Source organism: Lissotriton vulgaris, chromosome 6, assembly GCF_964263255.1.
Source record: "Lissotriton vulgaris chromosome 6, aLisVul1.2, whole genome shotgun sequence".
Taxonomy (NCBI): Eukaryota; Metazoa; Chordata; class Amphibia; order Caudata; family Salamandridae; genus Lissotriton; species Lissotriton vulgaris.
This window is the reverse complement of record NC_141694.1, coordinates 1482611661-1482627133: the sequence shown is the minus strand read 5'-3', so window position 1 is coordinate 1482627133 and position 15473 is coordinate 1482611661. Positions and strand designations below refer to the sequence as shown.

At 43.9% G+C, this 15473-nt stretch overlaps 1 protein-coding gene across 6 annotated transcripts in view; it reads left to right on the top strand.

Annotated features, from left to right (window-relative positions):
• Positions 1-15473, top strand: part of EHBP1 (EH domain binding protein 1) — a 1903610-nt gene that overhangs the window by 174695 nt on the left and 1713442 nt on the right. For all 6 annotated transcript variants that reach the window (XM_086927633.1, XM_086927634.1, XM_086927631.1 and 3 more), the window contains exons 2-3: positions 10086-10143; positions 15065-15160. In XM_086927633.1, the coding sequence (XP_086783759.1) occupies positions 10086-10143; positions 15065-15160 (154 nt within the window). The remainder of the gene's footprint in view (positions 1-10085; positions 10144-15064; positions 15161-15473) is intronic.

The window sequence follows — 15473 nt, the reverse complement described above, 5'->3', positions numbered from 1 at the left end:
AGTTATGACATTGCCACACTGGCCGCAGTTGAAACATTTCATCATGCCCCTCTCTTGTGATTTAACTGTAGGTCTAGTGGGTTTTAGAAATTCTCTTAGATTTTTAGTTCTAGTATGTGCAAATAACGGAGTTCCTTGGAATACTTGCTTGAAGTCAGGTTCATTGTCTATTATTTCCCATCTCTCTCTGATAATTGTTTTGATTTGAGACGCTTGTACCAAATTTTTCAAAACAAATACCTCCCGTTTCAACGGATTTTTAGTGGTCGGAGTCAAGAGTTCTTCACGTGTCTTTTGTGCTGTAATCAGGTTTGCATTCTCCAGTATGTTGTCCGGATAACCTCGGTCCTTGTATTCCTGAGTTTGCTGAAGAATTAATTCTTGACAATTTCGTGTATTAGATGTGATCCTTTTTGTGCGCATCATTTGCGAGATTGGCCATTGTCTTTTTAAACTGAGTGGGTGAGCACTCGAGAACAGGAGAGCATTATTAACATCTGTAGGTTTTTTATACACTGTTGTCTCGAGACCATGAATTGCTTTCTGTATTTCGATGTCCAGAAAATTAATCTTTTCTTTGTTAATCTCGAAAGTGAACTGGATTCTAGGATTGCAGGTGTTCAATATACTAATGTTTTCCTCTAATGTCTCTCTGGTCCCTGTCCAGATGACCAGGATGTCGTCTATGTAGCGTATAAATAACGCTGCATGTGTCTGCCATTGGGGGTTTGTTAGTATAAATTTCTCCTCAAAGTGCGACATGAAAATATTGGCGTAGGAAGGCGCTCCTGGAAATCCCATCGCGGTTCCAGTGCGTTGGAGATAAAACTTGTCTTGCCACTGAAAATAATTGTGATACAGAGCAATATGAAGTAACTCAAGAAGAAAGTTACCTTTTTGTTGTTCTATTTCTGACTTCAGGAGACTCCATTCAATGGCCTCCATTCCTTCATCATGAGCGATGGACGTGTATAATGACACTACGTCGATGGTGCATAACCAAATTTCCTGTTGAAACAGATGACGTTTACTTTCTAGTTTTTTCAAACAATCTGTTGTGTCTTTGACATGAGTAACCCAGACCTGTACTAAAGGTTGTAGGTAGAAGTCCAAGTAGTAACCCAGTGGTTCGTGGATTGATCCACACCGACAACTATAGGGCGAAAAGGTGGTGAGGTTCTGCTCTTGTGCACCTTCGGTAACATATACAGGGTTGGAACCTTAGGTGTGCAGGTTCACCTCTCACAACAGCATTTGCAGGATAGCCATACCTACCACTTACGTTGAGGTGTTATTGGATAACTTCTGATTGCAGAATATGGTTTTAATGCCCAGGGTAAGGGTCAGATCTTGTAAAAGGTGGCTTGAAGAACGTACGTTTTGTGTATCAGCGAAGGCATGTGCACCAAGACATGTTACCATGCTGTTACCTGAAATATATCAGAGCAATATGATGGATTCGACCAGTTTACACTCACAAATCTTGTGTGTTAGATCACTGATCCACTCTCTACAGTTTTTAGCAGATGTCTGTGGAAACAATATGTAGTTAGTGCAGCTTTGCCACAGTCCATAATGATTTGTGTATAGAGAAATTAAGTTTCGGCTAGACTAGGTCAAACTTTTAACATGAAAGGTTTATTTCCAGATTAATGGTCATTTTGTTTGTGGACATGAGAGGTGCCTTGGCTTCTTCCATTCTCCTTCCCATTTCTTGTGATTTAGGATTCAGGGAAGGCGATCGAAGCATCTTACATACTTTCAATACACACCCTCGTACTTGATGGGGGGGCCCTTAGAGCGTGTCAAAATATTTGACTATTCGGGGATTAGAATCTCTGACAATCTGAGATGGCAACCACATATTGACAAAATGGCTTTAAGCTGTAAGAGGGTTGTGGGGGTGATAGGGAGGGAACACCGTGCTTCAACCTCTAGGCCAATTGCCCCTGCCCTTGAGATCTACGCTGCAAGGGCCATAGGCTGTGCACTATATGGAGGCGAACTCTGGGGCTTTGGCAGTGTAGATGTGCTTACTTCAGCAGAAAACAGGTTTTTTAGAGAGTTGACCTCACTTCCCAGGGGAACCTCCACTAAGCCACTCTTGAGTGATTTGGGTCGTCGTTCAATTAAGGATCTAATCACTTTGTGTATCCTCCTCTATTGGGCTCGGCTATGGCGCACCCCTGAGTTATCTAGAAACGCCGACGGCCTAAGAGAAGTAATGAATCTCCAGGGATCCCATATGATTGGCTGGTTAGTACACTTAAAAAGGCTTCTCTTGGTTACAGGTCTTAAAACTGCATGGGAGTCAGGGTTCTCGTTGACCAAGGCAGAAACCAAGAGAGCCTTTTGGGCCTGCATTGATAATCCGGAGCATAGAAACCCCAATTTAGGTAGACTGACTGACGAGTTCCGTCAGCACAAGCAGGTGCCTCGTCTAGAGCCCTATCTGGATTTTATTCAGAAACCTAGGGATAGGGCCCTTTTTATTCCGTTTAGAATGGGCACTCCTCCTCTTCACGAAGGCACAAGCAAATCTCCTAACCTCTAATTGCCCACATTGTTTGGGTGTTGTTGAAAGACCCATTTGCCGGCAGCTAGGAATTAGGAATAACTTTATTGCTCTTAGAATACTCCAAGCAGATGCAAATACAACCCTAGCCTGTGGGGTGGCAAAATTCCTTAGCTGGGCTTGGTTGATAAGATTGAAAGCATTACGATGAATTTGTATTATTATTTATCTTAAAATTTTATCAAAGCTGACATAGTTTAATATACTTTTATCATTTTATTTTAAAAATGATTGCTAATTGAATTTTCTCTTTTTTAAATATAACTATTATGAAATGTGTTTTTAACTGTAAAAATGCTTTTAAGATATTTCATATCGAAATAAAGCTTTGTTGACTGACTGACTTTCATTACAAGGTGGCCTTGCAAGGGAAATCTGTTAAGCATTTTGATGTGGTTAGGTTCTGCTGTAATGCATAATTTAGAGCAACGTATTTAGAGTCTAGTGAATGATGGGCATCTGCCAAAAAAGCTTTGGATGGGCCATTTACCCTATTGAGAGTGTATTGGGGGCCTCTGTGCACTCATAATTGGTTAGACGGGACATTACCTGCTTTTTGACGGATGTCCCAAATTCTTCAAACTTTAAATCATGGTCTTTGTTTCAAAAACGTGAAAAACTCTGTTATCTAAGTTACATTGGATTTTGCCTCTTGCCCATATAATGATACGTTAATACCATTTGAAGCCGCCTTTTTATATTGTGTCTGAATAATATCTATTTTTGTTATTATTATTTCATATTGTAGCAATATTCGTCGTTTAAATTCTGTTGCCCAACATTTTGTCTATTTGGAGAAGAGTTCTTGCAGTGTATAAGAGAATCAATTAGAATGGACAGTGCGACATGTCAAAGTGGTCAAAATAATTAAACTTATAGAACATGGAATATTCTATTTTTAACCCTGTCTTGGAGGACAGATTTATCAGCACATGCCTCAACCTTACAACTCCTGAGTAAAATGGAACTGTTCAGACTCATGCTCTCTAGAAATTATTAATTGGATCACACTAATCGTAGTGAGGAGAGGGGGCAACTTGGCTTGTTCCCTTACAAAAAGAAAAGGGCTACAATAATATTCCATTGGTATGAACCCCAGCAAATAGGTTAGCGTGGAGGGCCATGAACATTTGGGTAAAAGTATCACCAACGTGGAATTTGCAAACCCTTGAATACAGAAAACGCCACGAGACCTTGTCGAAAGCCTTCTCTGCATCCAGGGCTTTTCCTGTCACTGTTTTCTTAGCTTTTATTCTTTCTGCCCAAACCAAGAGGTTTAGATATTCAAGTGACGACACCCATTCATTTGCTCATGCTACTAAACAAGCATTTGCAATCGGTCTCGTCTTTGGGACTTTATATGTATTTAGCTATGCAGCACATTAGCATGGTGCTAAAACATCCACTGTTCTTTAACATGGAGGAAAGTAAGCACCAAACTGCGTGACACGCCAGATATAGGAACACATGGAGGGAAATATTGCCTTTCAGCTGGAAATGGTATAGTCCAAAGGTCTGTTTTTTAGGTCTCGCTGAGTCAGCGCGCATGCCCTGCTTGGAGAGACATTTAGTAGCTGCTTTGGGAAGTGCTCCCAAAGCGGCGACCAGCTTGCTAGAACACGCAACAAGTACGCGCGCTTGCGCGCTTTAGTGCGTCATCGCGATCCTTTTCGCTTTCACAGCGATCGTGATCGCAATGACTTTTGTGGCCAATGCTTGTTGAGCCTTGCGACGTTTACCCACATCGGAGTCGAATGTCCAATAAAAACGAAGGAAAGACTGTTTGAGGAAGCAATTTAGAAATACTGGGTGAAAAAATCAGGCGCCCTAAGCTTTTTTCCTTTTATAATGACAGTTCTAATATGTGCTGAAACGGAAAAAAAACTCCATAAAATATGATTTGTGTTCGATCAGCAGTTTTATTAATCAAAGTTAAATTGCACGGAGGAACACTTGCTAACGAAAAAAAATCATTAACAAATACGTATGAGTAAGCATTGCATAGCAAATAAACAATTACTCAGGCATAATCAAGAGCAGGCCTTTTTTCTTCAAGAACTGAAACACCAGAAATCGATATCTCACAGTTCAAGCACTTCGATAGATAAATTGTGGTGTTCCAATATGGCCGCTCAGCTGTAGCAATCCGAGACTAGAGTAACACAGTCCACTCTCTAAGTTTACTAGAGGCGCCAATTTTAGTTTGGAACCTCTGAAGCTTTTATGTTAAGGGAGCAGTAAACGTCTATTCAGGCAACATAGGGAGAGGTGTGCAGCCGATGGTTTGGGGTTGACACCAGGGAATGCAAGCGCAGGGTTCGCTGCGATCGTAGTACAAACATACACAAATTTAGTGATTCTTAGTAATCCAGTGGTATAAAGCTGTCATTTTGCCAATAGCAGTTTTGTCAGTGGCAACTTTGTTTTTGCAAATGCTTGGACATAGATAACCAGCCCATGTCACAACGGTTTCCGGTAGTTCTACAGTACCAGATGTTCGCAACTAAATCATCTGCAATGTTAATCGGTTTGGTTTGAGTTGTACATGAAAATACAAACCTGGTCTGTTGGCTCTTTCTGTGCGTGTCTCTATTCTTGGCTGCTACTATTGCGTGATTTAGGGAGACCTGCCAGACTAACTTGCATTCATTCCTACCGAGCCCTTTTAGGTCTTTGCCAGAGACCTGGTCTTTAAGAAATGCAGTAGTGCGTCAGTAGTATGTGAATGCTACTCGGTGTGGGATTGTTGTCTGCTAGTATGTGATGAGCGGAAGAATCGTTCAGTGTGTGACAGCTAGTCTGTAAGGCGGCTGAGAGTGCTTGTATTTACTCCGTTTTACTTTTACACCTTAAAGGCTTCAACGTTCACATCATGTTTTCATTAAGACAATGGCTAAAGAGACAGTGTGTACTAATTTAACAATGGTTGGCTCTTTGTAATGAATTAACACTGCATAAAACATTCATAAGAGTTCTTTCATCTGCTACTGATCCTTGAGATTACTTTTCCCAAGGCTGTTCAAAGACTGGGGGACATTAATGACCAGGGCTATCCATTTATTTACTTTCAAGAGCGAATGACCACTGACCCACCAACCCCCAATTTGTATTACTGATCCATACTTTATCTATGCAACTGATTGTATTTATTGCTGTAGCCAGGCAGAAGCTAAGCAGCATCCCCGGAAAACCAGCCGCAGGTCCTTCTAATTTTTTCCTAATAAAATAAAAACAACAGTTAATAAAAATGTAAACCAAATTTCTTTGATACCTTTGACATCCTACTAGAACTTAAAACGTTATCATCATTATGCGAAGAAACATTTTGTTCAGTAGGTAAAACACTACATTCTTGTCTGTTGTCTCAATTACCACTGTAATAATCCTTTTCATCATATACCATTGTATCCCTTCTTACCTCATTTGTGTATCCTTTACTTCACAAACCACCAGTTTGATTAGCCATATCATTTTCACTATATTCTGTAAAATCCCAATAGGAATAATCCTTTCAACTGGAAATATTGGCTTCCTTATCCATTAGCAATCTTTCTTGTCTAGGTTTCCATAGCACAAAGTCACTCTTACTCCACAGTTCCTTATACCTTAAACAAGACTGCACTATTTGAAACTTTCACAACTTCAACAGGCAAGGTAAATTCAGATTCTCCATTCTGTACTTTCACAGGTTTTTTGATAACCTAATCCCCTAAATCAACTACTTTGTTTTGAGTTCTATTTACAACTTCATGATAACACTTTACCACCTTCTGTTTTTCTATAGTTTTTTGTTGAACATTTTATTCACTACCATCTAACTTACTACACTCTTTCTATGAATTATATAGTTTTCAAAATTTCGGCGTGAGTTCGGTATTTCCTTTCCTTTCTCTCAATAAATAATAAGCATTGGCATAGCCAATATGTCTTGCCTTTGAGACCTTTTAAGTGTTTAATTATCCAGCACAGTATCCTTGGTGCAACAACATCAAGTGTTGCATGGCTAAACACGTATAAGGTCCCAAAGGCGAGACCTATTGGCTATGCCAATGCTTGTAATATAAAAACAGGGCCTTCGGTGGTCATATCACTGAAAATACATCTTGAAAAAAATATTATTGTCTACGGGTGCTCGTGGAAGACCATTTCTATGGACTGGAATCTAGAGAATGCTAAAGTGATTCTGGTATTTTACTGACCTCTGCTCGTTTTCAATCAAGAAAGTTAAAAAGAGGCAGTTGCCAGAAACATTTAAAAAAAGAAAGTCCCTAAGCAGAAAGCAATTCTGGTATTTTACTGACCTCTGCTGGTCGTTCTCAATCAAGTTAAATAGAAGCAGTTGAACAAAAAAAAGTACCTAAGAGGAAGCAGACAAGTCCTAGGGCTGATCTCCAGAGCCCACAACGTGCTTACACATATAAGTATATACTAAAGTATATATACACTGAAGTATATGCTAAACTGTATATGCTCGATGTTAGAAATGGGGATTTCTGGTTGGCTAAGGCTTGCGCCAAAGCCAGGCAGAAAACACTACTCTTGTCATGGCAAGGAAGTTACACTCCAAAGATAACCCCTGCTCACCCCCTTGGTAGCTTGGCACGAGCAGTCAGGCTTATCCCGGAGGCAATGTGTAAAGCATTTGCGCGCGCACCCAGCAACAACACCCAAGGCCCACCACAAAGGAAACTCCACACAAGGTTATATATAAAAATAGCCTTTGTATTATTCCAAACACATTAGATAATAAACACACAATTTACACTGTGCCACTGGCACGGGGGGAATTTACAGGGGATTATATACCCAGGACATGCCCACATGGACCACCGTCAGGAATCAGCACTTGGTAGAACTAGCACTTTGTAGAAATAACACTTTGTAGGAATAGCACTTAGAATATAGAATAATTGTAGCACCAAATAACAAATGTAGAACACACCCAATACCACTGGTAACAGGTAGGTACACGCTACGCAATCCTAACCACCTTAGGCATATATCACGCTGGGAACCATGAACGCACTAGTATAAACTCTACTAGGAAAAACAACCTCCTAAGCATAGAAATACATTTAGAGGTGTAGGCATAAAGGCATTACATATGATGCAGAAATCACATTAGACAGGTTATCACATTTGCGCTAAAAGATCACCAAACTGACCCCAGGCCCACTTGGCCTCTCTGGGGCTCACAGGCCATGTCCAGAATGTCTGAGCTGGCTCGCAGGCAGCCAAAGAAGAATGCACAAGGGTTCTCAGGGCCTAAACGAAGCAGCTGCCCACTAAGTGCTGGGCAGCTGGGGAACTGAGCCTGGCACCAGCGTGCCTCCTGGCTCTCCTCTGGGGTTCCCAATAAACAATAGGGCCAAAACAACGTGGGAGCCTCGTGGGCTCGAGATGCAAAATGCCCCCTTTGAGCTGAGATTAAAGGGGGAGCGGCCCTCTGCCTTCCGGGGCAGCTCTACTAGCCAAAGAAATGCTGCCACCACTGTGGGAGCCTCGTGAGCTCGAAACAACAATGCCCCCTTTGAGCATCGTGGGCTTGGAATGAAATGTGGCCCCCAACATGGAGTCCCGCTCGGGGGACTCGTGAGCCCTAAACCAAAATGTGCCCCTTGACGTTGGAGCGGCCCGCTGACATCCGGGCCGCTCCTCACTTGAATCCGAGTCCCCGCACTGGGGCATGGAACATGGGGACACAGGCCCCTCTGGCTCAAGGACACTGGGGCCACGGGTGAACAAGGAGGCGGAGCGCCTGTAGAGAGGCGCTGGTAGAGTGCCTGGAATCAACCCCCCCTCCTGCCCCCCCTCCCCAGCCCTTCTACACTCCCCGGGCTGGTTGCTGGGGCTCTCCAGGACTCTGCTTCGCTGTCGGGGTTCTCCGTCGGCCGGGTTCATGGTTGCTGGGGCTCTCCAGGACTCTGCTTCGCTGTCGGGGTTCTCCGTCGGCCGGGTTCAGCTTCCTCGCCGGCCTCTGCTCCGGGGCTCTCCCTTCCAGACGGGAGCCCCGGGATTCCTCCGGCTATACGCCGCTTCCTGATTCACGTCGGAGCACTTCTGGGTCGCTCCTAAGCTCCGCCCACGTCGGCAAGGGCTGCCTGACTTCCTGATTCCTCCAGACGGCAGCGGTAATCCTTGGGGTGAGATTCGGGTAGGCACCCGTTAAATTAACGTATAAAGCGGGGTGGGCACCCACTACGAGGTACAAAAATCCGGCAAATAAGCGGGGTAGGCACCCGTGCCGAAATCGGCAATTCTGCGGCAGGCATTGCGGGATGGGCACCCGCGCCGCAAACAACCACCCTCATGGGGGAATCCCTCGCCAGGGTATTCCCTCTCTAAGGATGCACACGGAGGTTAGGTCCAGCGCTCCCAGGGCGCTGAAAGGGGCAACCAGGCCCTGGAAAGTCTAAAGGCACAGCACAAGGTTTCCAGTGCAAGGAAAATTCTTTAGAAAGTCCTGTTTGAAGGTAGGGGGCAAAGGCTGGGCCCAGGGGCCAGCTCACAGGGCCCTCCAGGCAAGGAGGCAGTCCCCACTGGCGGTCCTCCTGGCGCCCAGCAGCAGCAGGCCCCCCTCAAGTTAGGATCAGTAAAGAGAACAATGTCATGGGGTCACAGCCCCTCTTTTGTACACATATTCCCTTTGTCTTAGAGTGCAGGGGGGGGGAAGACCAGTCGCATCTGGTTTTGGAGCACTCTGTTGTGCTCAGCCCCTCACCCCATTCAGAGGACAGGCTAGGGTCATCAGTCGCACCACAGGGGGCGGAGCCCACATTGTGGAGGGAAAGCCCAGCCCTATTCAGGTCTCAGGTGCACTCCTCCCTGCCATCAACATGCAGATCTCTCCATTCACCACCGGGGCAGACCCATCCTGGCTCCTGGAGCTAGGCTCACCAGCCAGCTCCAGCCAATCACAAGCCAGACAGTCACTTCACATTTATTACACAGACATGCCAACTTCTAGAAGTGGCACTTCCACACTAGACACATTAACGCCGCACACATCATCGTGCAGCATTCAATCTCACAAGTTCGCACATACCAAACTCGACCCTGCACTCCCCACGCATCAGGAACTACCATGGACACTCACATTCCCCATGCATTCCTAAGGGAGGGCAGGCCAATGTCACCACACGCACGCACTTTACACTGGGAGACAGTGTTAAAGTGCGCAGAAGCCAAAAACAACCAACACCAAGTCACATATCAGAGCAAAAAGTTTAGGGGTGAACCTGCCAGAAGGGCCAAGTCCAACACTCGACCTAAAAAGCCCAGCTCTGCACAGAAATCTCTGGTCCAGTGTATTTAACAGCTGCTTTGCTTTAACAGAAGAGCTTATAATGGGCCTTCATGGGCACACCTCATGGTGTAGTTTAAAAAACCAGTGAAAACAGTCTGCGTTGTATTCAGTACAGAGACCTGAACACAATTTTAATATTTTCTTAATGTATAGAGCAGATTGCCCCATTGTATGAAATAAATATTGTACTCTTGTCTTTTTCAGGCAGCCGGATAAGCTGGTGGTGGTTTGGACAAGAAGAAGCCGCAGGAAATCTTCGAAGGTTAGATCTGTGAACAAAATGTGGTTGCTAAAACTGCAAAGCTTTGTGAAATAATGTAGTACTGAACTCGATCATGTCATACAACAGCTGTTATTGTTTGAGGAAGTGTGTTGGTGTAACACTTTTGTTGGCGCCTCGTATTGTAATGGAGAACATTTCAGCTTTGTAGGTTGTTTTCCTTGCAGTGATCTTGGGGAACTGATATATAGTTTTACTCCCTGTGGAAAAAACTATCCTTTAGTGTACTTTTCTGCCCAAACCCCAAAAGTAGTTTTAAGGACTAGAAGGTACATTAGATATGTAGGTTGACATAAAATCTAACTATGAGGTTAAATGACTCTCTTGTTGGTCTTTTGAGATGTTGCTGTGTAATGCTTACCACTGTAAAATAGCAGGCACTTAAATTATATTATACAAAAGGAGTAAACAAGACTGCAGTTTTCAGGCTGGCCTAGAGTAAGCTTTTGATGTTATCCCATCCTCATGTAATAAACAAAATTATGAATACAAAGTCATACATAGAGAAGTTTTGAGACCCACAAGTCATCCATATGTCTGTTCAGCTGATGTTCACATTTTACTTTCACCCACCACTGCATACAGCATGGTGCGATGGATCACCTAAATAGTGCACTGCGGTGCTACAACTGGTGGGCCAATACTTTGCTTTGCTAATGCTTTTTAGGTCGAGCCTTTGAGACCTCTTGTATATACTTTATTATGTAATTCTTTGTGGGCTTTCATACCATCTACTGCTTTTCATTTGTTTGTTTCATTCTCCTTTAAAAATCCTTGCTTGCTAGTGGTCAATCCTTCTCTTTATACCTCCTTCTTGTCTTTCTGTTTCCACCCATGTAGCAGGGACCAAGTACTGTATCTTTACGCTGTGGTACTTTGTCCGCTGTTTGGGGGACTATTTTATTATTTCTTTCCTGCTCATGTTACAATGTGGGTGTGTGTTCGGCTTCAGGCCTGTAGCTGCTTGCATTTTATTGCAGCATCCGTCCCTCCTCCTAAGTCAGAAAAAGACCAACTGGTGTACTCCAATTGGAGCTGCTAAGACGGAGGTGTTCAGCTGTTCGGTGATGGCAGGCGTGCTCTCTCGTTAAAGAGAGGTGCCATGCTGTGGAATATTGAAGTTCATTTCCTAGAGATTGAAAAGGAGAATGTAAATGTCCAGTTTTTAGGTTAAGCTCTTTATTTGTATATGCTTAAGTGAATTGCCCAGAATCACAAAATGTTAAGCTGACGCAGAGACTCAGACCTGGTCCCCCACATTCATAGTCGGCAGCACTGGCAGTTATGCCGCAACTTCTCACCATTTCTGTTGCACATTGCTCTAACTGGGAGTAAAGCTGATACTAATGAGGTGAAGTCTTTGCCCAGACAGTGTTAAGCTGTGCAATAATGAAAATGGAGGTTTCCTTTCCCCACAGGGTCAGGCTGGCCAGGTCGCTCTGGGCATCTGGTGCAGGCGCCTGGTGACTCGGTGGTGGTTAATATCTTGTCAGATGTAGCCCCACCTCCTCCCTGTACAAAACCCGGCGTGAGGCAGCTGGAGCTCAGACCTGCGCCTTGAAGTGTGCCCTCTGTGCTAGTCCTGCGCTGGGTGGTTTATCTGTAGGACCTGCAGGATGGGGTAAAGGAAGGTACAGTAGAAACGCTGGGAGCAGGGCCACTTTCATCCCTCGCTGCTACCCTGCCTGTCTCTTCCCATGACTAGTGGCTCTTTCCACTCCAATTTATCTTCAGATGCACATGCTCTCTGCCCAGGTCCTCTGTCTGTGCTCCCCTCTCACATTTTCCCCTCCACCACTCTTTTATATGACCCCACACTCTGTCCATAATCTTCATTTCCGGCCTGCCCCCACCTTTAGTCATATCATATTGCCTCCTAGTTATGTTGCGTCTTCCAGTCTGCAGGAGGCTTCCAAGCGCTGTAGGCAAACAAAAAAGCGAGAGTGCCTTGAAATATAAATTCAAAGCAAAACTGAGGAGGGTCCGGTGGAGAAAAAAAAAAAGAAACATGATATATTTTTCATGTGCTTTATAAATCCCTACATATTGACATAATACTGGCTCAGCGCTTCTCAAGCAAATGTTCCATGGGCATGGGCTGCAGTCTTCACCCCCATCTACTGCCGAGTTTTGCTCTTTCATGTTGTTCTTTTTTTTTTTATAAACATGTACACACAACTTTTTTTTTTTGTAGGCACAGGGTGAGTCAAGTCCATTTATCCACCCTCACATTACCAACAACCCACCGTGCCGTTCATCACCCCCACCCAATTGCCGAAGGCAATAGGTCGCCCTGAGCAAGACCTATTGGCTTTATCTTTTTTTTTTATATTCATTTTTTCCATTTTCATATTCGAAACAGCTATAGAGAACAAGGGTAGAAAAACAAATAGAATTGTATAACAATAGCATCAGGATTGTATCAGTCCATGGGGAGTTGCATGCAAATAGCACTACAAAGCAGAGACGGCTAAGATTTCCATGCACTGTTATAATCCTGCGGGAGGGTGGGGAGACACTCAGCCAGACAGCATCGATAATGTAACCTATCGCAATTATTTCAGGTACAGTAGCAAACTATGAAATGTTCTGGTAGGGTTCGCCAGTATCATCCTACTTAATGTTCTGGGCAGTATCCCCTAGTTGGTGTGGCAGGTATGCAGTCAGGGGCTGCCAGAGATCTCTGGGTCCGGAGGCAACGGGGAGCAACTCAGCATACAGATCCAACTGCTCATTGCAATACACTAGGTAGAGACCCAATGGTTACATTTTGGAGCTCTTTCTCTACCCCACTTACAAGCCACCAATTGTTTTGCTAATAAGAGAGTTAAAGCCACACATTTTCTATGTGAGGCTGCTATATGTTTACCATATCATAGGAGGGCTATCCGGGGGGGGGGTCGGTCACACCTCTTCTTTTATCATAGCGGACAATGCCAGTGGTGACCACACTCCAATGCATATACATTCTAGTGCAGGACCAAGCCAGATGGATGAACCCTGCACCAGGTTTATCTCATCCTACACAGCCGTCATTCTATTGCATACCAAATTTGCATAATTGTAGAGTGGTGTAATAGAGGAGGCGATGTAAAAAAGTGTAATGTAGGGTCTGTACATATCTAAGATGCCTCACCTCTTATGAAATCTTACATTCCCAAATCCTCCTCCCAAACCAGTCTGGCTCCATGGGGCAGCACCATGGCTTCCTCCTGAGCCGCCAGATAGAGTGTAGCAGTTAGATGTTTTGTGGAGGTGGCAGTTAAGAGTTTGTCCAGGGAGGCAAACACTGAGGGCTCTGACGGAAAATCTGGTGAGGCAAATCTAAAGCTGCTATGGAGGCGATGGTAAGTGAAGATGTCCATAGGGCAGCCATGGGAATCGCCAAGGAACTCGGCTGAAGATAAAAAGGTGCCTTGTCTGTATAGGTCGCCCCAGGTAGTCAAATCCTCCGCCCAAAGCTGGGTCATTATAAGTCGTTCATGTGTGGCCGGTAGCAGGGGATGATTACTCAACGCGAGGCTGTGGAGTATACAAACTTCCCTCCCACTCTCCTTAGCCCCTCCCATGCCCTAATCGTGCAGTCCACTGTGGATATTTCTTTAGTAGATTTGCTGGTGGGGTCTAAATCAAGGAAGGCGGGGTCATTGGGCCTTACTTTCCATTTCTTCTGCCAGATGGAGAAGTAGTGGGGTGGTACCGGTGAAAAGCATAGTTTGCTGTGGCACACATATAGCAAGTAGTACATTTCTATATCCGGGGCTTCAACCCCTTCACAATGGTATGGCAGTGTAAGTTTCTCCCACTTTAATCTGGGTTGCCTTACCTGCCCGTGCCAAACGGACTTACGTGTGGAGAAACAAGCCGTAGTGAGCGGGAGTGAAAAGTTTAGGAATAAATACAGCAGTTTTGTCAGAAGCACAATCTGCAATTGACAAAAGGCAGCGGGACCCACCGATTGAATTGTTTATTAATGGTGTTCGTCGTGGTACCATAATTTGCTTGCGTAATTGTTTCTCTGTTCGATGTGGCCAAATATTTTAGCTCGCTTGTGCACCTTCTTAGGGGATAATTTGATGTAAGTTTCGATGTATTGATGGTTAAAAATAAGATCCAAGATTTTCCCAATTAATGTGTATCCCTATTGGCACCCCACATCGCATAAACACATGTAGAATGGCATTTATGCTTTCGTTGGAGTCACATATGTATAGGGTGATGTCATTAGCATAGAGCGGAAAAAGTATGTGCCAATTCCCATATCGCAGGGCAGGTTTGGAGTAGCGCTGCCTGAGTATGGCCACTAGAGGCTACACAGCCAATGTAAACAGAAGTTGTGAGAGTGGGTGTCTCTGTCTCTTGAAAAACCCGAAGAGTGCCGACAATATCACGTTAATAGCTTCTCTAGCCATGGGCTGGGTGTAATGCCTTATCCTTTTTTAATCAAACTCGTGTATTTAAACTATGTTTTCAGGTCACATTCATTCAAAGCGAATAGTTTTTCTTTACACTAGTGAGGATCATATTTTCCTGTAATGCTCATTGAAAATGAAAAAGGGTTTATATACCTGTTCTGTGTACACACCCTGCTAATAAGCACTGGTTAATGTTTTGTTTTTTAAATGAAAAAAAATATAGCAAGCATACAGCCACGTCTTATGGGCAATGGGTTGGTTTCTTTTTTTTATCCTTTTCTTTTCGTGGCATATGTTTGCAATACGATATTTAAAAAAAAATAACCACACCATCTGGACAATGTCTGATCCATTGGCTTTGCCAGTGCTTATTCCTTTGGTTGTGTATTTAATGAGTGCTTGTTTCTCTCCTTGTTTGTCTCGGCCAACTTATCTTTCCACTCTCACGGTTCTACCTTGCCACAACTTTGTCCTTTCATTTTCTGCAGGCTCATAGTTGGCAGCCTGGTATAAAAAATCCCTATCGCGGAGTTGTGGTGTGGCCTGTTCCTGAGAACATCGAAATCACAGTGACACTTTTTAAGGTAAGTGTAATTACAGGATGTTGTACTTTCCACTAAGTCGTGTATGTAATGCTGCCTAATATTGTTGGATTGGTATCGCTGAACTCCTGCATTTACTCTAATACAGGGGTCTCATTAACGCCCACCTCAGCACAATATCGTTCTTGTTCTCACACATGATAGTTCTTGTTCTTACACATGATGGTTTGTGTTCTCAGGAAAATAGGCCGTGCCCATGATGGAATTATTAAGAGTTGTAATGCAAACCTGTACAGAGAATTCCATAATCAAAACATAGAAGTTAACCATGTATTGTTGCCTTAGCAAGTGTCAT